This window comes from Acanthochromis polyacanthus, chromosome 12 (genome assembly GCF_021347895.1).
Source record: "Acanthochromis polyacanthus isolate Apoly-LR-REF ecotype Palm Island chromosome 12, KAUST_Apoly_ChrSc, whole genome shotgun sequence".
Taxonomy (NCBI): domain Eukaryota; kingdom Metazoa; phylum Chordata; class Actinopteri; family Pomacentridae; genus Acanthochromis; species Acanthochromis polyacanthus.
Genome location: NC_067124.1, coordinates 34590212 through 34613742, shown reverse-complemented (window position 1 = coordinate 34613742; position 23531 = coordinate 34590212). Strand labels below are relative to the sequence as shown.

Genomic DNA, 23531 nt, shown 5'->3' with positions numbered 1-23531 from the left:
TTTAAATGAAAATTGAATGAATGAATGAATGTCATAGAATATAATGCAGTAAAACTCTTAGTCATTCTGCATTGCTTCTAAATATTAATATAACTCCAGCAGATCCTTTTTTTCTCTGCTAATATATTCCCTGCAGAGTTAACACATACAATCATGAATTACTCTTCTGTCTTATTTTATTTATTTTATTTGAGGTAGTACCTTCTTTAAAGATGCATATGACATCTTTTTGGCACAAATTCCAAATATTTAAGGTAACAAATCAACTGAAATCTACTCTTGTGCCAGTCAGGACTCTGAAGGAAGCCTCTTCGGGTCAGAAACTGGAGGTGTTCGTTTTTCAGACGGTCACTGAAGGCAGCAAAAGTTCGAAAAGTATGGCGGCGGAGTGTTTGACAACATTAACAGAGCAGTGGATCCGAGACAGATTACAGCTTAAACACCCCTGTCTCGGTAATACTATTACCCTAATATAAATGTTAAATGCTATAAAATATCAGTTAAAGCAGAAAGTTAAGAAGAAAACTGCTTGTTACTCCCGCAGGGCCTCAGCATCCGTGGCTAAGCTAACAAGCTAGCATAGCATCAACTGTCACCTGCTCCAAAGCAAACAAGTAATGCTGGGTTTTCTGTCTTTTTAACAGGTGATGTTCGGTCTTTGAGCCTTCCAGGGACGTTTGAAGAGAAGATCAGACATCTGGGAAAAGCTCTGAACAACTTTGTCCGTCTGAAGTCTCTGGATCTGTCCTGCAATGCGCTGGTTTCTGTTCAGGTTTGTTCCAGGTTATAATTTAGCAGTCACAATTGAGACCCATAATTATTCATAATCATGCCAAATTTTGATTGAGAGTGAATTTAAATTTGATTACAAATTCTTCTTTTTCCTGAAAATGACGTAAACACATGATAAGTGGTTGTGTTAGAAATGTTAACGATGAATTTCAACTGTTTCTCTGTTGTTGTTGTTGTTGTTGTTGTTGTTTTACATTTTTGCTGATAAATTCCAAAATTATTCATACTCTTTCTCAATAAAATGTGTGAAAGCCTTTATTTGACTCCACATTAGTCAACCAGCTGTTATAGTTGATAAAAATGTAAAAAAGAAAAAAAGAAAGAAAAAAAAAAGACTCTAACAAATAAATAATGTTGATCATTAAATTCTGTAACATAATGTCTTACCATCTTTTGTCACTTGTTTATGTCATTTCCAGCCAGAAGAATCTTTTTGGTCAATATAAAATTACTAAAAAAGTCCAAAAATGTCATGGCTATGATCAATTTTGGCCTTGACTTTATTATTATTATATCATTTCTGCATGACATAAGCTACAAGAACATTTTTTTTCAGTTAAGTGGCTTTTTATGGCTGTATCATTCCATCAAATATCAAATTTTTGGGGGGATAATTTAATACATGCTTCCCCAAAATGAAGCCTGCCATTTGTTTTCATAGAACATTTAGAATCTTAAAATTGAAATGCAATTTTTTTACATGTTTTTGGGCTGTACAGCAAGAGCAGAAAGGACATAGCTGGAGGCTTTTTGGAGTTTAATAGGTTGCTTTAATGCCTGTTTTTTCTTTTGTTTGTAAAATTAACATTGTAAAAAGCTATATAATAACAATATCAAATATTCACCCTCCTTATAAGTTTCCACATTGATTGCTGTCAACATTGTATTATGATCAAATAAATTTGGCTCATTCCCAAATACAGATTCGTTCATATCAAAGAGAAAACAAACTTCCACAAAGTAATGCCAATTAATTAGAAATATGAAGGGTAAAATGAAAGTCAAGCTTCCAAGGAGGGTGAAAACTTTTTTTTAGGTACTGTAACTCTTAAAAGATACACACTAACACATTGAAAGAATGGAAAGTGATTCTGATAACACACTTTGCTCACCCCAGCATGCTTTTTCCCACATTTTTGTAGCAGATTTCATTGGCAGATACACTCACTGTTAACTAATTACTTAAACTTTGCCGTTTTCTTTTCAGGGGGTGCAACACTTGAAGATGCTGGAGAGGCTGATCCTCTACAATAACCGCATACCTTCCCTTGAAGAGGTGGAAGTGCTGTTTGAGCTGAAGGCTTTGAAAGAGCTGGACCTCAGGCTCAACCCTCTGACGAGAAATTACCCTCACTACCGGCCTTATCTGGTGCACGCCATGCCCAGCCTGCGCAAGCTCGGTAAGACATAGCAGAATGTGCTTCTCTCATCTCAGGTTTTAGTAATAATAAATGTTTTTTTATTGCTTTCCAGATGGCTGTTCAGTCCGAGACACCGAACGCAAAGCTGCCATACTGCAGTTCTCCTCTGACGTTCTTCCTCAGCAGAAGAGCTCCTCTCTGAATCCAACAGAAGATCAAAAGTATGTTAAATATAAAATGCTTAAACTTCGGCGAGTTTCAGCTTGTTCTAATAGATGGAAATGTCAACTTAAGATATGGGTACAGATCCGCGTTTGCAATTTTGCAGACATAAACTGCTGTTTATGACAGAATTTAGATTAATTTCAGACCAGGCGAACACACAGTTTTCTTGATATTTGCTTTAGAATTGATGAGACGGAGATTAAATATAAAATAAGAGAGGTCATATCTCTGATACTGTTATTAGTTTTGCTGTTCAATCAAACAAGCATTCACAAACCCAATTTTAAATCATTTATGAGTGAATGATTTAATCTTTGTTACTTTATTTACGTCTGAGCCATTATTCCCCCGAGTTAATGACTGTTTAATTTGATCCTGAACTAAGAAGCAGTTTGCAAAGCCTTGATTCAATCTGAGCAAAAAATTAATCATCCATTTGACAATAGTAATAATAGTTTGCAGGCACACGGATTAATTATTGATATGGGCGCTATAAATAGCCACAATCGTGCATAATGGCCGTACGTAGCTGCTCTGGTATTGTTGGAGAACCTTGGCAAGGCAATTCAGGTTATAAATAACATTTCCTCTTTTCATTTTTTTAATTTAGAGGTCAGGCTGGAGACAATCCAGAGATTTTAACCAATCACAGGGCTATTTACTGATCAGATGTAACAGAATAGCAGAGTTAGTAAGAACAAGATGTGGTGACACAGTGAGGTAGATGGAGGACTTAAAAGCTCAGGTAAACCCACAAATAAAAGTTTACTTTTAAACTGATCATCTTTTGTGTATTTGAAGCATGTGTTTGTCTGGCAGAAGTGATAAACTACAGGTACAGAGATGTTTATTGGCTAAATCTGTGTTTTCTTCCCCATTTTCCAGACTTCTGCTTACTGCTCTGCAAATCTGGCAGTAGTATTCACACGTTGAATAATATATAACTTTAAACGTGTTGTAACCCTGATTTTATTCCTTTATGCTGCCTGCTTCATTTGTATCTTTGCTGTCTTGTGTTTGTTTTCCCAGAAGCAGCAATCAGAGGCTGGCTTTAGTCAACCGCTTAACCAAGAGACTTTCACTCCTGACTGACAGCCAAGATATTGTGTTGAACTTTGTTGAGACAAACCACAGAGGCCAAAGTGAAACCGTCTCATTTCACAAGGAAGCAGAGGGTAAGAAATCAAAGTCCGCCAGCTGATCTCTCAAATCAAAACCAAACCAGTTTAATTAGGTTTAACTTTTGTTAATTTCAGAACTCACAGATTCAGAAGATTTTACACAACAAAGGAGTTCAACTCCAAAACAGGTATTTTATCTGAGTCCAGGTCAAACTTTATTAGCAGTAGAATATTTATAATTTAAAATAACTGTGCTGTTCTTTTCAGGAAACGGCAAAATCCATCCTCAGGTATCCCCCCACCAAAAATGGTGAGTTTACAGATTGTCTTTTTGTCTCTGTGTGCAGAAAGTCCATTAGAAATATAAAGTTATTTGTCTCTGAAACTACAATGATTATCCAGTTGGTTAATTAGTTGTCAGTCATTTTGATGACTAGTTTCAATAATTATGTTAGAAAAAAAATGTCTATATTCTCTGATTTTAGCTTCTTAAGTATGATTTTTCTTTTCCTCCTCCATGACAATAAATTGAATGTTTTTTGGACAAGACAAGATATTTGTCATCTTGGGTGATTGACATTTTTCAACATTTTCTGACATTTTAAAGACCAAACAGCTTGATAAATTGAGAAAGCAACCAACAGATTATTCAAAATTGAAAAATAATTGTTAACTGCAGCCCTTTTTGTGTGCAAATACTTGTTGTTTTTGTGATTTGTGATTTTCTCTGCTTTCATTCTTACTAATGGAACACACAAATCATGAGTTATGAGCAATTTATTTAAAAAAATGAATTTTGTAATGATGATGTAATAAATTCATTTTGATTTTGTGATTAGAAAAAGCGAACTTTTCCTGACACAGATAATGAAAGAGCACTTAATTACAGTAATTGTCCCCAGTGTAATTGATCAGTTGTTGACTATGTGTCTATCAGCCACTAGGTGGAGACAGAAGCCACTTTCTATTCATATTTATCACGGTGTACCTGTCAAAGGTTGATTAATTAATAAGCGTGTTTCTTTATGATGTTTATAATTCACCAGATAACACTGAGTACAAAGGGCTGCAGGTGAAAGAACCTTCTCATAATAAAACCTCTACCTCAACGAAAGTGGCTGAAAGACCGAAAGTGTCCTTTGGCCCGTACATAGAGAAACCTGTGTCTGGAAAACAAAAGCAGAAGGACTCGTCCAAACAAAGCAGACATGCAGCCAAGGGCCATTTTACCCCAAATCCTGGTAAGAATTACATTTCTGTGCTCCACAAAAGAGCTTGTCTAGACATTATACGCACCCACATTACTAAATTTCACTTTAATGTGTCATTTCCAGATCAAAGCCAACGTCATAGCTCTTCATTTAGTAACATCAGACCTCCCAGTCCAAGACGTCCTGCTTTGAATCTGTCCGACCCCTCCAACCCCATCTTACATCCCCCACGACTGACCTACTCCAGCTTCAACAAGACAGAAGAGGGCTCCAGTCAGCCGCAACAAGCCGACAAGAAAAAAAGGGTTTGCAGTTGATTAGGTCCCTTCAAATCTGCACACTGACTCATGAATCGTTCCTCATTCATTTTCTCGCATATCAGCCTGCAGTTTTTCTGACTTCCTCCTCTCAGGGCAGCTACAGGAAGCCTCTGGAGATGCTCCTCAACCTCGTGGACAAACACTGGACAGGAGAGAGATCGCTGCATCATAACAACAACTTCCTATGTGAGCTTGTCATTAAGTAATGTGGTATCTGATTATAGGAGCCTGAGATAATGAATGCCTTCTCATCGTCTTCTATTTTGGGCTCCAGCTCAGGCGGTGCAGATCCTCTCGATGATGGAGAGCGATATTTCCAGTCGGGAAGCTGAGGTCAGGACCTTAAGACGGGAGGCTGACGCACTGAGTTTTCAGGCGACGGTGCGAGAGGAAGAGCACAAGTCTGAAGTTCGTAACCTTTCTGCTCAGCTGGAGGAAGCTCGCACAGCAGTCGTGAGTTAAAAAATAAGCAATTTTAAGTTGTATGAGACTGTGACAGTGTCGACAAGAGCACTTCTTATTCACTGTGCTAACTCTAACGCAGGGCACATTAAACGAGCAGCTGAGGATCGTGTTGGAGGAAAATGTTGCTCTGCAGAAACAGCTCATCAAGTTAGAACGTCAATATCTCAAGTCCATGATGAAGAGCTCGCCTATTACTCAGATCAGAGGTGGGTGTTAATGCCAGGAGGAGATATATCACACGGCAGAACTGAGGACACCCCTAGGCAATATCACTTAAATGTCAAATTACTCAGAATTGTATCACCTTCTAATAATTGCATCACTTTGAAGTTGAACAGTGGAGTCTTTGTTCTTATGTCAGATTTAAAACTAACAGTTTAGATGTACTGCACTAAAAATGCAGGCCCCACAGTAGGAACTCAGTGCAATTCTTTCAATACTTGGCATGTCTGTCTTTATTTTTGATGACAGACTCCTCAGAATGGAGGATACCAAGTTTCAGGAGAGATGATCTGCCATTCTTTAGTCTTTTTTTAGCCTCTTTTTGCTGGAAGGGTTGTGTTGCTCTGTCTTTCTCTGTAAATTAACCAAGTGTGGTTTTTTTGGATTCAACTCAGATGACAGTTCGCAGTTTTACTTTTTTAAAATAGTTTTTTTTTTTTGCTTTTTGCTGTGGATGGTTCTCATGCTGCAGTATTCCTCATCTGCCAAACTTCTGCTGACCATGATTTATCCACAGACATTCATGGCGTATCTGTAAATGCCATCTCCCCAACATCTTTTGCACTCGTTGCCCCATATCATCACATTCTGTGTGCTTCACTGTCAGGACTATGCATTCATTCTGGTAGTCCTGGTCAGGCTCACACCAAACATGCTGGGCTCCGAGTCCAACAAATTTATCTTCATCTGACCAAAGAATGTGCTCTGAATATTTATCATGCTTCATTTGGCGTTCGTTAGCAAAGTTTGATCTTGCAGTTTAATGTCATACTAGCTAGCAAGGGCTTTTCTAGAGTTACACTAAGCAGTGCTCCTTACATTGTCTGAGCTGTTGTGGAAACTTTAATTGATAACCCGTGTCAAATGTGAAGCAGCTACCCATCTGTTTTTCAGAGCTAGATTGTGAAAGTAGTTCACTGTCTGTGGTGTGATTTTAGGAGGACAACCCTTGCAGCTCTGATTATGGCTCCTTCTGTACCTCCTGATTACTGCTACAGCTGTGTTTCTACTGATTTTTACTTGATCATTTGTCTTCTTGTGTTCTTTTCCGTCTTCGTGAAGTCTCACAATCTTACTTTTCTTTCCATGTGAAGCCAGGATGTAGACATGCAGTCCATAGGTTCAAAACTGAGAGAGTTTACAGCTCATTTTATAACCAATTTAATGCAAGTAGGCCAAATGGAAATCATGAGGCTCTCCGTTTAGTGTTGGTTATCACAGGTGTATTCACTTTTGTTGAACTGAGTTTCTACTTTAGGGCCTGTATTTTCAATATACTCTGTCCAAAGTATTGGTTTTGATTGTTCAATACAGTTTGAAGTCATTTAATATTAGAGTAATTTTGTACAGAAATCAATGCTGTTTTTAGTGTTAAATATTATAGTTTGTTTTTCCTCATCCTTAGAGGCCCAGACAGAAGTGGAGGAGCTCAGAAAAGAGATCGAGGGTCTGAGGAAGAAAGTGCAGGAGGCCGAGAACGTCAAAGAGCTGTCAAATATGCTGCAAGAAAGCCACAGGTAAAAGGCTGCTGCCATCTTTGTGCTGACACCGTGTTTTTTGCTGTGTCAACACACCCACAGTGCGGGTATGGTCGTGTTATCTCAAATCTGAATCAGACTCTTAGTCGGTTGTTTATGTGACTTGAATGCGTCTGTGTTTGTGCTGCAGGTCCCTGGTGGCGACCAACGAGTGTTTGCTGGCTGAGCTGAAGGGAAGTGGCGAACATTAAAGCAGAATTTGACTGCAGAGATGCACTCCAAGATGAAAAAAAATATCAAAGCAAGAGTATGCCAAGCATCATATTAGCACAAGGTGCAGCAGCTATTGACTGTTTTAATTCATTTTGACTTTATTTATACCACTGCAGCGTACATTTTTAATGTGTGTGTTCAGTTCTCAGCCCTTTTGATGAATTAAGTGTTTAATATTCAACAAAAAAAATGTATAGGCTGCGTTTGATGGATGTAAACAGTAAGAAGAGAAAGGCAATCCATTCATGAAACTTTGTATGTAAGTGTGTGTCAGTGCTGTTAACAAATGATTTTAGGGGAAAAAATGTTAGCGAGAAGGTCAGAATGTATTTCCTGGCAAGATTGTCTCTCTCCGCTGTTTTTGTTTTCTTTTTAGGTCAATTTTGTGTCCATCTGCTTTGTATGCTGCAGTGGAGTGAATGCATCTAGATTCCAGCTGCACTGTGACTTTATTTATACCTCTGCCTTCAGGCTCCAGAACTGCACACACGCATGCACTTTCCTCTCGCAAACAAGGCCTGGCGAGACCAGGTTAGAATTTGGATTCTACACAAACTGAATGTTGTTTTTAATGTGAATGTTACAGGTCACTGGTTGGTGCTACCGGTGTGGAGTTTCACAGTGATTCAGAAAAAAGACAGAAGAATGCTACACATGTTTTGACAGATAACCCCAGAACCTCCTCAGTGGAGATTCTGGAGGTTTTTGTTTTTTTTTAAATTTTATTTTATTTTCAATAATGCACTACAAATCATGAACACACTTTTAAGAGACCTAAAGAACAAAAACAAAGAAATAGCACACTGCATGCACTGGGGCACAATAGTACATTAAGAGTTATTTGAAAAAAAGACAATATTGTTCTTCCACATTAAAGGTGCACAGTATTTGGCATTAAGCACAGAAAACAGATCAAAAGCTACTGCAGCGGACGAAAACTAACACACTGATAGCTGCTAGTTTTGCACTTGATGCATGATTCTTCATCAGCTGAGGCTACAGGTCGTAGAAGTGACATCAAACTGTCATCATGTTTGGAAAAATATTGTACAAAAGTATATTACTTGTTTGCAATTTTCCCTTTATCCGATACCGTATGCGAGGAAACATTAAAACCCTGGTTTATTTTTTGTTAAATTTGTGCCTTGGATGACAGTACCCACACAAAAGAAATACTCTAAATCTTCATCAACAGACAAATATTAACAGCATTAGAGGAAAGCTGACTTTGTACACGTACAAGTATTGATTTCAAGCAAGATTTCGTCATGATCCCGCAATTTCAATCACTTAATGTTTTTTTTTTTAGCGAGGAAATATTGATGTCCGTCCAGTAGTCTGTCCTCACAGCAGGCACGGCAATTCCGGTAAAAGATAATGACAAACTCCTACTGTCTTCTATATGCTTCTGAATCAAATGCAATATATATAACATGCACAAAGTACAGCAATAAAGAAAAAACATGAAGCCAGTGTCTTAAATTGAGCCATGTGGCTGAAACTTTTTAGAATATACACAATCTTACCACAAATATATTAGAACTACTGTATAGAAATCTGATGAGGAAATGATAAAATGTTAAAAATACAATCTTGTACAACTGAGCTCATCTACTGTGGTTAGAGCTTCTGTTTTCAGCTTAATTCACCAATTTAGTGCTCAAGATGCATGTTAGGAAAATGGACTGTGTAAAATTAGAGTCTGGGAAATGAGAGTTTAAGAGAAAATAGATTTTGTTTCAGAGTTAAGGGCAGATCCATTGAGATTTGCACAGGAGGACTTTGCTTTTAAATGCTTTGAATCTTCACAAAAGCATAAAGATATGACACAAGTCACAAAAACTACTTTTGAACCGATTTGACAGAAAAACCTTAGTGTGTTTTATTGGTCTGAGCTGAAGGCAAATTATTCAAATGACAGTGTGAGCTTATAAATTAATTAAAAAGACGAACAGCAGATTTTGCAAAGACTCAACAGTTGACGAGCAGATGGCAGACAAACAATTAACACCGAAGATGGAGTCCACAATGTAAGTTTTCAAAGGAAATAAACATCAATGATATCTATATATGTCAAAAACGTGTGCCAATTATCTTTGAAACTGCAAAACAAATTTAAATACGGCTTTATGTGGGAATTTCCATTAAAAAGTGCAATGTTGAGAATTCATCATCCTGTTGTCCCACTTTTGTTTTTCTTGGCATCGTGTTCATTGTGCTCTATTTATTATAAGGCCCTATCGTAACAACAAAGCTTCAATATTCATAGCGGAGCGGTTTCTCTCGTTTGTTGTCCTCAGTGTTTGGCAGTAACTCGCTATCAGACAGGAATGTACCAGCTGGTGATGAACTTTGTAAAAATAGATGTAAACAGTTTTCCAGTTCTCACACTTCACAAAGAGAGGAACTCAAAAACATCTCTCTCTCACATACACACAGAATAGATGGGTGGGAAAAATATATGAAATCCTATTCTTTTGTGCTTTCTAGGAGTACTCTTTTTTTTCTTCTTTTTTTAAATAGAAAATCATCCTAAGTCAAATGTTTATCTCCTGACCTACGCACCTCACATGGGTCTGCCCGCGGTGGGTTTGTTCACTTTCTTCTCGTAGGACCCTTGATGTTTGTATCCCGAGACGTATCCTGAAGTGTCGACTACGTCCACTCGGCCCGCCTTACCCTTCCCGCGGCCGGTGTCGTCGAAACGCTCCTTGTGCGATCCTGTAAACTTGGTGGTGTCCGTGAGGCGGCTCACTGTCGGGGAAGCCACGGCTCTCTGTGGGGAAACACTCAAGCTGTGATCGCAGGTAAAACAAACACAATAAATGAACTAGAAAATGAGTTTAGCATAGAATCTAAAAACAGAAATAACGGGCATCATGACGGTGGTTGTGATGAATATAAAAGCGCTGTCACTGCAATGAGGCAAGAGAGGAATGCTGGCAGAAAACTGTTTATGCTGTAATTTAATATATTTATTTTACCACCTGCACTCTAAATGCAGCTGCTTATTTTGTAACGAGACTGCTGCACACTGGAGCTTTTAAACATCATTCTTTTAAACATGAAGAAGTTTATTATCCCCCACCTCCACGAAGTGGAAAAGGGGGATATAGGTTTGGCCTCCGTCCGTCCGTCCGAGATGAAGGGGACAGCTTTTCTCGGAAACTATTACAGCTAGGATTACGAAATTTAGTGTGTAGCTTCACACCATGGACACCTTGATCAAGTTCGAAAATGACACCTGTGCGATAATATTTAACAGAGTTATGGCCCTTGATCACTATTTTGGATATAGACTCATAGACATCACATGTGGCGGGGGATATTGATGACCATGTCGTCTTGTTTAGGTCTGATACTGTCCCTAAATGAACGATACGTTGAAATAATTGAAGTTTTTGGCTAAAGTGAAATCAATGCTATTGATTGAATATTCTCCTTGGCAAATACCAATAGACTGTTCAGTTTTCTACTCTGTTCTATTAGCTGCAGTACTTGTGACAACTGCACTTTGGAACTTCTAAACATCATTCATTGAACATAAAGAAGTGCATTTATGCCTGACACTGTCCCTCAGTGAAAGCGACACTGAAATATTTGTAGCTTTTTTGCCATATCACAGTGAAATTAATGCTCTTGATTGAATACTCTCCTTGGTAGATACGAACAGACTGCTCAGTTTTCTAATCTGTGTTCTATTAGTGGCAGTACCTGTGACAGGTGCACATTGGATCTCTTAAACTTCATAATTTAAACATAAAGAAGCATATTTATGCCTGACATGGTCCCTCAATGAAGAAAACATGGAAATAACTTACTGTAACTTCACGGATTCCTTCCCTGGCATGGTTAGCATGCAGGTTTGCAGATGTAATGAATTCCTTCAGATGTGAATCATCAGGAAAAGCTCATTTAAAATCCCAAATTTTGCATAGAACCTCCTCTGTAGAAGGTTAGCTGTGCAGGTTGCTAAAATCTGTCACTTTAAGCTCAACATATCTCGATAACCTATTATTCAGGCTTCCCAGTACACCCCCTCTGATGTGAATCTTGCAAATCTTAAAAAAACAAATCTTACTGTGACTCCCGCGATGATCGGCGCCTTCCCCTCGATCAGCTTGAAGACCTCGGCCTCGGCCTCCTCTCCGCTCTTCTCCTTATACTTCTTCCTGGCCAGCTCCCCCAGCGCCATCTTGAACTCGTCAAAAGTGATGGTGCGGCAGGATTTCTTCCTGAAACGTAGGAGGAAAGAGGAGCTTAAGTCAAAACACTTGTCACAGTGTGGAGCCTTAAAACCTCGACAGATTTATCTGCTCAACTGGGGATGAAAATGCTATATTAAGGTCTGCTTTATCAGCAGGGTTTGCGGCTTGAAGGGTTAAAAAGACCGTCGACGGTAGTGTACACAAAGCCATGTGTGATATCTTCATCGTGGCAGATGTATGACACAGCTTGGAGATGGTATCCTGCTGGGATAAACAATGAGAAAACCTTCACTGTTTGGATCACGGCGCGTTCCAGTGCTGAAGTGTCGTCTGAGCAACTCCACAGACTCGCAGCTGCAGACTGTATTCGAGACCGTGTCTTTACATCGTCCATCATACTCAGACATCACTATTTTCTGATTCCAATGGGGACACTTGGACCTGCTGAATGCAACTAAGCACCTGAAAGGGTAATTGTGAATCACCGTATTCTCATTTATAAGATCAGGCGCTGAAAATAAGACACGGCGGATCATCATCATCCATCACCCTCCCTGTGAGAGTGCTCCAGTTGTTTAACTGGCCACTTGCCTGTTTCACTTCCATGTTAAAAGTGCATAGTAACACAAACACAAACAGCCATCGCCGTGGTGATAAATCACCTAAACAACGGCCCATAAAGCCTACGGTCTCCCCGGGCAACCTGCTGCCATAGCAACCAGCTACAGTAAACAGAGATGTTTGGGTTTATTATTAATTCGACTGGTTCTGCGACTGGTTTTGTTTGGGTGATCCATCAGTGCCGAGCATCTGAGAGCTCTGCGTCGGTTCAACACTGCGTATTGTCACTTGGGGGGGGGGGAACTGGACTTTCAGCTGTCCTAAGAAGATAACTGTGTCTCTTCTGCACATCTCCCAACAGTTCCCCAAAGCAAACAAAAGGCTATGCCATGTAAATAAACAGCGAATCAGAATCCAAGGAGGTGGAGATGAGGGGAAACGGGATGAAGGTTAGAGGGCAAGTCCTAATTTTAGTCGGATCTGCTGTCTGTTTACATACTTCAACCATCTGCAGCACAAGATGGGCTACAGTAGTCGGCTGTTTCATGATCGCTGATGAGGAAATGCAACCAAAGCCACCGTAAGATGCTAATTAATTAATCCACGCCAGATTTCTACCTCATCCATACTTGTTCTGGCTTCGAGCTTCCAGAACTACCTCCAGAACAAACAATGACTCATTCAGCCGTGCTGCGATTAGCCAGTTGCTCATTAGGATGTTTAATTTTTTCGTGTGCAAGTAAAGAGCTTTGACGATGATTAAAAGCAAACTGCATCTCTGGCATGAGAGTCAACCCTCCCCCTCCTCCCTATTGCTCAGTCATGCCTGGAGTCTATGAAAATGAGCCCCTCCCCCAGTACTGTGCCACTTTATATCCTGTGGGTAGCTCTGAAGTGGGCACACACCACATGCTTTGCATAGATTTTACTGTACTGTCCTCCTCAACTCACTCTGGAGCTGGGAATCTGGTTAAAAATGCCTTACTGAACTACCTACCGAAGAACCTGCTCTTGTTCCTTAAACCCCTGTAGTGGCTGCAGCATATTGTTTGCACATTTCTAAATATTGCTCACCAGCAGAGCAGGATGTAAACACGCCTCGGTCCCACAGTCAGCTTTAAGCTCTCACTCTCTCTAGTCGTGCCAAGAAAAACCTTTGTAAATACAAACACCCATTGCCATGCCAACAGTGAAGGTGTTGATGTGGGTGACTCAAGAACCGAGAGATACTTGACAAATACAAGAATGTTGGTTTACAGTAACAAGTGACAGCTGAAATACTGAAGGAGTGTTCAGGTGTTAGCACATATTTAACCCTTAAATGCATGCAGACTTTTTCAAACACCATTTTACCGCTGACCCCTTATGGTTGCCTGCACCTCATTTCTCTTGGGACCCCTTTCAAAACGGGACCATTTCTGCTTCATAAATCTGTTTAAGTGACGGCGTTCGGTCGTAGTTCACTTTTATATTAACATTTCTTACGTATTCATTCAGAAAAAAACACCACAGTGATGGAGAGAGCTACGGTGCAATTTATTTATGATTAATTTCTAAACACTGAGGATATTTTAACTAATACTTTAGCAACAGTGATATAAAAATGCCCAAATAGCTGTGATGGAGGACGACCTCTATGTAACTAATAGTTTAACTGCAGCGTATACACCGTGACTGAGCTGTTAGATCCTGATCAATCCTGTCTCCATGTCGGAAATAATTTATAATTCTAAGTAATTCATGAAGTCACTGCTATTGTTCAATTTGCGTAAATGCACACAATTCTCTCTCTTGCTGCTGTTTTATGCTGCAGCTATTTAAAAAGCTCACTTGAAAGATTTCTACAAACAGCTGGAAGCAACAAACGAAACTTCAGCGCCTTTTTTGTGAAGCCTGGATTACATTTGTTATTGGTGAGTGTCATTAATCTGACCTGTTATACTGCAGACTTTAGCCTTCATTGTAATGAAGCTTCATTTTAAAGAGCTTTTTAGCTTGTAGTGGATGTGAAATTGCACGGTGACTGAGACTGCAACCTGTCTTTTGCTCTCTGTGATGTTTTTGAACCAATATTGGTGCTGAAATGTAGAAAAAACTCTTAAAATCACTTCATACAACTCAATTCGTAGTATGTCGGTTGTGCATGCTTATCAGCTTGTGTAACTGAATCAGGTTCAGACTTACGTCATGTTGAAAGTGATAAAGAAACGTTACGAGATCCGACCTAGTGAGATTGGCATCAAGACTTGTGCAGAAACATGACCAAAGTGCTCAATCAGACATGAAGCAGACAAGTCTAGTTGCCATTAGATAAATGGAAGGAAGTGCATGTCTGGAAGGGGCTTAAATGGACGAATTGGACAGTTCTGCCCTTTATTCACTCTGACAATCTCGTTCTCTGAGAAAATGCTGTTTTGCGTCACACTTGTAGCCCAGTTGCTGCAGCATCATTCAAAAAGCTTTACATAGATACATATATCGCTAAAAAACTATGGAAAAGTAATGCTTTTTTTAACAACATTGTTTTAGAGACCATCAGTTTGAGGAATACCAGATGAATACCTCATGAAATTAAATTTATGAATTAGACTGAGTCTGATATAGAGCTGCAACAATTAATCAACACTTGCCAGCTATTAAGGTCACCGCCAACTATATTGATAATCGATTATTAATTGTAAATTTGAATAAAGGAAAGTCCAAATTCTTTGACTGTAGTTTCTTAAATGTGAATGTTTCTATTTTTATTATTAGTATATAAATCGTAAACTAAATGTACTCGAGTTTTGCACACAACAAGGCATTATTGGGTGTCATCTTAGGCTGACATTTTCTCCATTTTATGACATTTTATAGGCAAAACAACTAATTGATTAATTAAAAAGATAATCAAAAAATTAATCCACAATGAAACTAATCACTGCTTGCAGCCTTTGGCTGATATAGTAGAGCTTGAGTACCTTGAGTAGAACTCACGGTGGGCATTTAAGGGTTAAGAGCAATGACCCTTGAGTGAACTTTCTTAATGCCAATCACACAAAGGTGTGGATCAAAGACCTGTGCAGCTCCTTTTTATGCACTCTGCAAAATTTATTGTTTCTGCATTGTTTTTTCAAGCAGCTAAATCCTATTTCAAACATCCTTCAGCATGCAATAGTGAATGTGAAGTGGTGGTGCTCGTGTTAGGATCCGTTTGAATGACTCAGAAGATGTTCTCCACCCTTTTTGTGTGTAGGAATGCTATGGATTATGCTTGAAAAAGTGTGAAATTCTAAACATGCATTCATTCTCCAGCATCTAAAGCCATAGTAATGGAGTTTACGGTTTGTAGGTATGCAGCAGGATGTTTGTATATTCTATAACATCTACTTGTGAGTTTTAATTCAGAAAACTTAAAGGTGCATTTCAGTTCCTTTCACATACCTTAGGTTTTACTGTACTTTTTGTTGCTAGTAGTAGAACACTGACCACGGCTGTAATAAAAATAGAATCAACAGTAAAATACCATTAAAAACCATTTTGGAATCTCTTACATCTAAGTGTGTACAGAAAATGACTGAGATTGAAGTACAGTGATGCGCGAGCAGAGGATGGAAAATCCTGTAAATCAGGATGAGATTCCCAAGCAGCCCTTTTTCGCGGCCTCTCTGCTGCTGCAGCAAGGCACGATGACAAGTAGCTTCCAGTCATTCTTCACCATTCTGGTGCCGTGTAGCAGAATAATCCTTATTCAATTCATGCAGCCGGGATAAAAAAAAAAATTCAAAGCCGCTCTGCGTATGAATGAAATCTCCAAAATAACCATGCGCAAAGCCACACAAACCCACACTGTAAAAGCCGTGTCGCCCTTTTTACTCCAGATTTACTCCGTTCTGCTACACACAAGCGTATTCAGCTCACTGTGTCAGAGCAAAACAGATTCTCCGTGTGGCGTAGATGATATGCGCACTAATCTGTCAAGGTGCTATCAGCCCAAAGAGTTTGCAGATACTCGCTCAGTAAACACAGCTGTGCAGATGAGAAGTTTTCCTCCAGTTGTCAGCTAATATTGAGGTCACAGCTTAATGTTGGACTGTACTTCATTTAAATCAAACTGCAGAGGATGAATCAGAGCAGCCCGAGGAAACAGAAGATGAGCCACACTGGCCTTTTGCTCTGGCTGCTGTTTCTGATAGTTAGCTTCATCCCAGTCAACGACAGAAAAGCATGTTTTAGAGTTGCTGCTAACATGATGGTGGCTTTATAAACCGACAATCATCACTGACTTCATTTTCCAGGCTCCATTGAAGCTTTAGTTAACAGACTGCACCGCCTGCACTCCGACATTCAGCCAGATTTTACTGGTCCTTCTGTGAGATCAGTTCTGGTACAGAAAGGTCGCTGCCTGTTTTACTTGACTGTGAGCTAAAATAACACCAGTGAGTCCCTAAGCAGTAGTTTCTGGGAGCTGCTGTAACATTTTTTACCCACTGTGGGAACATTTTTCACTACAATCTAAAGTCCTGCACCTCTATGGAAAAAAAACAACCATGATGAGAAATGTAGAAATATTTCTGTGCAGCTCTAATGCCATAAAACACACACTAAAAGAAAAGGCAAAAGTTATATTATCTAACTATTTGTTCTACCAAATTTGAAAAAACTTCAATCATCAAGCAGTGCCTACCGGTGTTAAAATTACTGCAAAAAATGGTGGCTCTACATGCTGTTGGTATCTACTTGCATTTTCACATCCTCTATAAACTAGGTATGTTTTACATTTCTACACACATCGACTGTACAAAGAGGTTTCTCCATACTGAATGCATCTTCCAAAAATTTGCTCCTCTGTGCACCATTTTTGAGCCATGCTGCATTTATTTTATTGATCAAGTATGTTTTATTTTCCTCTCAGTCTCTCTAAATTACTTTTCTCCTCTCTGTTTTGTGTAATCGCAGAGTGCACTTCTGCAGAAAAGGCCCTTATTTTTGTCTGTTAGTCGCAGCTGAGTCACTTCTCAATTGTGCTGATGAGCGCGGAATTTTTAATTTTTCACAGGATCTGTTTTGCAACTTTTTTCACTATTTTAATGTTAGATTTGGTTCACATCAACCACAGAACTGTACATAATTAACTCAAGAACCACGGGTAAGTAAAAAATCTGATCAATCTTTCAGTTTCTGCCTCTAATAAATGTCTAATTTTACCAGTTGTTTTTAAACAAAACTTGCCTCTAAGCCAGACAACACATTTGAGGGTTCAAAAGGTTAATTACCTCTACTGAAACAGAATAGAAATAGCCTTTGTCATTAATTTCTGCTCCAATTTTCAGTCATAAGTCTGTCATATTTGCACTTTTCAACACTCCGATCTATATAGTCAAAGGACAGTTTTTTAACGGCACTCCTGTCATGAGATCTTGTAGAGATCTTGAGATGTTGTGAGGTTAATTAAGGTCAACTAAAGCAACTAGACAATGGAAGACAAGTCATGTCGGTGCCTTTCTTACTTGACTTTGCTGAAGACGATGTCCACGTCAGTGAGGGTGATGTTCTTGCCGTCGATCACGCCGCAGTCCTTGCACAGTTTGGACCAGTTCTTGCCGTGCATGTCCTTGCCAGTGGCGCGAGTGTCACCGTGGATGGCGAAGCGTCGAAACGACTCCTCCAAGGCGGTCACCTCCACCGGCGTGGACGAGCCCACACCTCCGTCGCTGGTCCCGTTAGATTCAGTGGAAAGCCTTTTGGAGGTCCGGTCTTTGGACTGTGTGTCGCTATGCGGCCGTAAAGGGGCCGAGCTCATGTTGGGATGCTTCGCCGTCTGGACTTTGAAGTCATCTATGTTGTCTCTGCAATGGAAAAAAACAAAACAAAATAAGATAGAACTAAATAATTGGCAGTAATTCGAGAGCGGTAGTCGCTGCTGTAGCGTTTATTGGCTCCACAAGTAGCAACACGAAAGAATTCCTATTAAATTTGCAAGAAAGGTTCATGCATTCAATTGAAATCAATAGCTAAAGGAGAAATGCAGTCATAGCCAACGCCTGGACACCATGAGGGAAGAACAGGATTTTCAACAGTCATACATCTGATCTGTTCTGCATAACTTGTAACGGACAACTTCTTCTGCAGAAAGGCAGCACGCCTTAAGGTCAAGACCCAGCTTGCCGAATTTTTGTCTCTCTTTTTGTAATATGGACAGGATCAGACCGTGTTTCTGTGCTCCGGCTGCCTGTGAATGGGCAGATGTGTTACGTGTTCTGGCACAGAGGTGAAAGTTATAAATAGATCTCTGTGGAATTCAAAGGCCTACAAATCAAGAAGCAAGAGAGGCGTTGGTATTTGAAGTAAAACACAAAATAAGAATTAGAGGTTCATCGTATACGGTAGATGATGTTGAAACTTACTTGTGGTCTGCCATGCTTGTGCAGGAGTTTGCTTTCCTCTGTGTAGTGCTCGGATTAGCTGGCTTTTGTTTTCTCTTTGTGCTGTGGAAAAGATGAGAGAGGAGGTGAGCAACGTGTCTGTGCAGATGACAGAGGGAAGCATCGAATTAAAGGAATTAACACATCATTGCATCAGTGCAATATTCCACCAGCTCCTCCTCACTGTGCCAATATAAACACAGTTAATTACAGCTAAAGCTGCAATGATTAATCGACTAGTTGTCGACTATTTAATTAATCGTCAAGTGTTTTGATGAAGTAAGAATCAGTTTTATTTATTTATTGAGAAAAAAGTACAAAATCTATGAATCTGGCTTCTTAAATTTGTACATTTTCTGGTTTCTTTCCTCCTCCATGACACGGCTTTGGGCTGTGAACGAAACATTTGCCAATATTAGGAAACACTGATCGAGATTTTCCCCCATTTTCTGAGTTTTTATAGACCAAACAACTAACCGATTAATTGAGAAAATATTCAACACATTAATAACTGACAATTCTGACAATTAATTAATCCAGTTGAGTATATTTTTTAAGAAAAAATGTCAAAATAGTTAAATTCCAGCTTTGTAAATGTGAGTATTTTCTGGTTTCTTTCCTCTTTTACGACAGTAAACTGACTATATTTCAGTTGTGGACAAAACCCAAAATTTATTCAGTTTATAAAAGATAAAGTCTAAGCTAAAGTAAAACAAGGAATAAAAACTAGAACCCAAATAGCATTTTCCATTTTTGCTCCATAACTGACTTTAAACAGGTAATTGTCAAAATCAGAGCCAATGAATATTCTGTTGAGGAACTAGTTACAGCTTCAGACATATTAAACTCGCTTTAAACTGTTAATATTAATCATGTAGTTCCCAGAATTGTAACGGTTAATGAATGAGGTCACTATTAAATTAGTCACCAATTATTTTTGATAACCAGTTTGAGCCATTCAAAAACAGAAGTCAAAATTTTGTGATACAAAAATGTGAATGTTTTCCAGTTTCTTTTCCCCTTTGTGAAAGAAAACTAACTATCTTTGGGTTGTGGACAAACCCCAAGTTATATTAATTTTATAAACGATAAAGATGCACGGCAACAAGGAAGAGACGAACCAGAAATATTTTCCAATTTTTGCTTGATAATTGACTTAGTTATTTAAAATTTTAGTCCAATATTTTTCTGTTCAGGGATTAATCACAGCTTTAAACATAATACACTCACTTTAAATCACTATTTTTAATCCTCCCACAGTTGCAATGAATAATCAATTAATCAATTCACTCTCAACTATTCAAATAATCACCAAAAATTCTGAATTGTCTCATTTCAGCTTCTTAAATGTGACTATTTTCTGGTTTCTTTCTTCCTCTATGAGAGCAAACTGAATATCTTTGGGTTGTGAACCAACCAAAAAAAAAAAAGACTTTTTTTTCATTTTATAGTCCAAACAACTAATTGATTAATCAAGAAAATAATCTAGAGATGAAACAACAGTGAAAATAATTGTCAGTTGCAGCCCTGATTATGGCGTAACATCTAATTTAATTCACACTGAGAAGCATTCGATGAAAACTTCCAGCTTCAAAAGGAGCAAGATCCAAATCTTCCTTATCGTCACTACCATCAAATTACTCTCTTGTAGCTGCTGTACGTTGTGTTGTTTGTCTTGACACATCTTTTCAGGCTACATCTGTCTGCTGTGCTCTGACTTCACTTCTCCCTCTTGCTCCGGATGACTTCATTCATTCTGGGATTTCTCTCTAAACACATCATCCAGGATTGCATCCAGCAGCAGCAACATTTCTTCTTTTAAGCTCACATAATCGCACAAAAAAGAAAAAGCAGTAAAAGCCTCGCATTTGTTTCTAGAAAGACAATCCTGCATCAAGTCTCTGCTCACCTCTCAGCTGTTCCCATAATCAGCAACGCATCCTTAAAGAAAGTGTGTTGCCACGGCGAAGACCATCCTGAAACTATTTTTATGGTCGCTAAACTCTCTACTGCTTTAAAAACACCCAAACCAGCCAGAGAAGCGCTGCCCCGTCCACTACGCCGCCTGCTCTGGCTAACAAAGTTTCATCAGCTCCCTCAAGTTGCCAGTAAAGTCCTTTCACTCACCCCCAGCGGCGACGGGTTTTGTTTTCTCGACCCTGCGCCCAACAATCGCAACTGTGACCTCACGAAGTACAGTCAACACTTAAATACATACAAAAGTCAAATACAAAATTGACCCTCCATAAAGCCATTATAATCAGCATTCTTTGGGGGGAAAAAAGGAGATTATTAATGTGTATGAATAATGGCATTCAGAACTATGGACACTGGGCAGCCATTGTCTCTGTCTGAGCCATGGCCATTTCTTCACACACATGGCGACGTCGCAGAGTACCACTATTGATGGATTCTGTAGTCATATGTCATCGAGGACGCAGGCCAACACAATCGAGATGGAGTTATTGAGGTTGCTGAAGCCTCAGTGTATCGCCAGTGGAGTACAATGTAAACTAGAATTATAGTACCACGCAGAAGAACAGAAAGGCAGTCCATGAATCTGCAATATCCTGCTTTAAATCACACTTACAAACAACTGAGAGATTAAACGGCAACTATTTTTTAGCATTGATTAATTGGTTCGGGTGATTTTTCTAAGAATAAAAGGACTTAACTCTCTCATTCCAGCTTAAAATGATTAATATTTTCTAGTTTCGTTCCTCCTCTATGACAGTAAATCAAACATCTTTGGGCGTTGGACAAAATATTTGCCATCTCGAACTCATTTTATAGACCAAACAATTAGCTGTTTAACCAATAAAACGATTAACAGATTAATCGAAAATGAAAGTAAGCATTAGTTGCAGCCCTCCTCATGAAAAAATAAAAATAAGTGTTTTAAGAGACGCTCAGGATTTACAGGACTGCAAACCAGAATCTGGACCCTGCTGGAGAAGAAGCAAGAATTAAAAGACTGATTATGTTCTCATACTTTGGAATTGCCAGGCAGTACAATCCTATTGGTTAGAGATGCCAATAGATATAAATTCAATACTGAGTTCTGAGTTTGATAATAGTTTCAGCACTGCATACGTCTACCAAATTAAACCTACCTATTCATGCCTTTATCTATCACTTGTAGCTTACAAAAAACAGGAAATGGCTGGACAAGGAGCCGAAAAGCTTCTATCAGACTCCTGTACACCATCTAACTTGTAAAAATGCAGTTATTTGCAAACATTTCAGCGGTATATCTTCATTAGGTAAATGATTTGGTACCAAAAAGATGAGAATCTTAAACAGGGAGTGGCTGTAACTCCACAACCAATAGCATTTGTCATGGATTAGTTCTAATCATAAACATACAACACATTGTGTCTATAAAATGAGACAAACAGTATGATATTAATGCTTAAAACCCCCAATCACAATCTCAAAATATGTATATACAACTGGAAAATTAGCTTCCAGAGTTTTTCTAACTTTTTGTAAGTTACTGGAGATTGTCATGGTGGAGTTACAGCCACTCCCTGTTTAACATGGCTTCTCTGTGTAACAAATCATTTGCCTGATGAAGATCTACAAACAAAACGTTGTAAATAAATGGATTTTTGCAGGAGTCTGCTCCACTCCTACGCATCTGCCGGCAAAAATAGATGTGTGATGAGTTTGTTTATCTTAGACAAGAAACCAAAAACAAACAGAGAATTTGTTTTGATCATAAAAGTAATGTCTCAAATGAAGAAAGTGAATTTTTCTTTCAGGCTCTACCCTGATACATTTTGCAAATACTGGTCACAACAGTATCCACATAACTACAATAATATAGTTATGCGAATCTAGTTTACTATAACCAGATTGTCATTACTTTCCATTACAATACACCAGTTTTCTGTTGTATGTTTCCTTATATCTATTGTGTGTCTCATGTTTTTTCCTTTAGTCAAGTGTTGTCTTCTTGTTCTTCCTTGACTTAAACCTATCCATATACACCTTTTCATCATACTTATACAAGACGTAATGCAGTTTGTTTCCTTCCAAATAGCCTCAAGCAGATTTTGTTTTTCTTTTTGGAAAAATCGATTAGTTATAAATATGTTTCATTTACAAAATATATTCACTATAAGCTAAAATTCAAAAAGAAAGAAAAGATGCAGAGTTTTTTCTCCATTTCTGCTTGATAATGAATAAAACAGTTAATTGTCAAATTATAGTCAGTTTTTTATTGAGGAATGAATCATGGCTCTAAACATACTGTCTTTGAATCATCGTTTTTAATGATAATGAATAGTTTTTTTTTGAGAAAAACAGTCAAAATGTTTGTAATTCCAGCTTCAAAAATTAGAATATTTCCTGTTAGCTTTCCTCCTCTATAACAGTAAACTTAATATCTTTGGGTTGTGGACAAAACAAGACATGGAATATTGAGCTTTGGGAAGCACTGACCGAACAGCTAATCAGTTAGTCAAAAAAATAATAATCAACAGACTAATAAACAAAGAAAATAATCATTGGTTGCAGCTCTTGTTGTTCCACTATGAGCTCACTTTATTATCAGTAATATTGTACTGTGATGCAACTGGAGGAAAATGTGTTTTTACAGTTATGAAAACCCAAAACAGAACATCTCTACTTTCCTGTGGTGTAAGTTTTGATGTTGTCGGGTTCAGTTTTATCCAGCGGCTTCCAGACTGAGCTTCCATCGTTATTATTGACTTTACTTTCAGTGGGGATCCTTTCAATAGAGTAGCTTCTCGCTGTGTGTTTTCCTTTGTGCTTCGGTGACAGCAGCAAAATCCATGCGAAACAAAGGCATCTTTTCACTCTGCTCCTCCAATTTATTGTCAGTGGTTTCAAGAGGCGAACTCCGCAGTACAACAAGCCTCCTCA

At 38.7% G+C, this 23531-nt stretch overlaps 2 protein-coding genes across 6 annotated transcripts in view; one reads left to right on the top strand and one right to left on the bottom strand.

The window, feature by feature from the left end:
- The first annotated feature begins 331 nt into the window (after window positions 1-331).
- Window positions 332-9641, top strand: cep72 (centrosomal protein 72). Of its 2 annotated transcripts, XR_002596332.2 has the most exons (15): window positions 332-453; window positions 645-772; window positions 2000-2192; window positions 2266-2374; window positions 3408-3553; window positions 3635-3687; window positions 3767-3809; window positions 4546-4740; window positions 4834-5015; window positions 5123-5216; window positions 5305-5483; window positions 5575-5701; window positions 7123-7234; window positions 7386-7529; window positions 7940-9641. XR_002596332.2 is itself a non-coding variant. In XM_022208331.2 (14 exons), the coding sequence occupies exons 1-14, from the start codon at window positions 378-380 to the stop codon at window positions 7444-7446; spliced, it is 1698 nt and encodes a 565-aa protein (XP_022064023.2). In that variant the 5' UTR covers window positions 332-377; the 3' UTR covers window positions 7447-9641. The 2 variants fall into 2 exon arrangements, 1 of the variants encoding a protein (XP_022064023.2); XM_022208331.2 differs by having other exon boundaries at window positions 7386-9641.
- Window positions 8124-23531, bottom strand: part of LOC110960919 (tubulin polymerization-promoting protein) — a 19660-nt gene continuing 4252 nt past the window's right edge. For 2 of the 4 annotated variants that reach the window (XM_022208334.2, XM_022208333.2), the window contains exons 2-5: window positions 18624-18704; window positions 17727-18065; window positions 11550-11703; window positions 8124-10244 (exon numbers count right to left, since the gene is read on the bottom strand). In XM_022208334.2, coding sequence (XP_022064026.1) covers window positions 10035-10244; window positions 11550-11703; window positions 17727-18065; window positions 18624-18637 — 717 coding nt within the window. In that variant the 5' untranslated portion in view covers window positions 18638-18704 and the 3' untranslated portion in view covers window positions 8124-10034. Of the gene's footprint in view, window positions 10245-11549; window positions 11704-17726; window positions 18066-18623; window positions 18705-20550; window positions 20747-20768; window positions 20793-23531 lie in introns of those variants that run through there. The other 2 variants (XM_051956826.1, XM_022208332.2) reach the window with 2 other exon arrangements.

Excerpts from the sequence above, each read along its gene's own strand:
- cep72 (XM_022208331.2), top strand. The coding sequence starts at position 378 with ATGGCGGCGGAGTGTTTGACAACATTAACAGAGCAGTGGATCCGAGAC. Across the intron at positions 3,688-3,766 it reads GGAGTTCAACTCCAAAACAG|GAAACGGCAAAATCCATCCT; the intron begins GTATTTTATCTG and ends TGTTCTTTTCAG. Across the intron at positions 3,810-4,545 it reads GTATCCCCCCACCAAAAATG|ATAACACTGAGTACAAAGGG; the intron begins GTGAGTTTACAG and ends ATAATTCACCAG.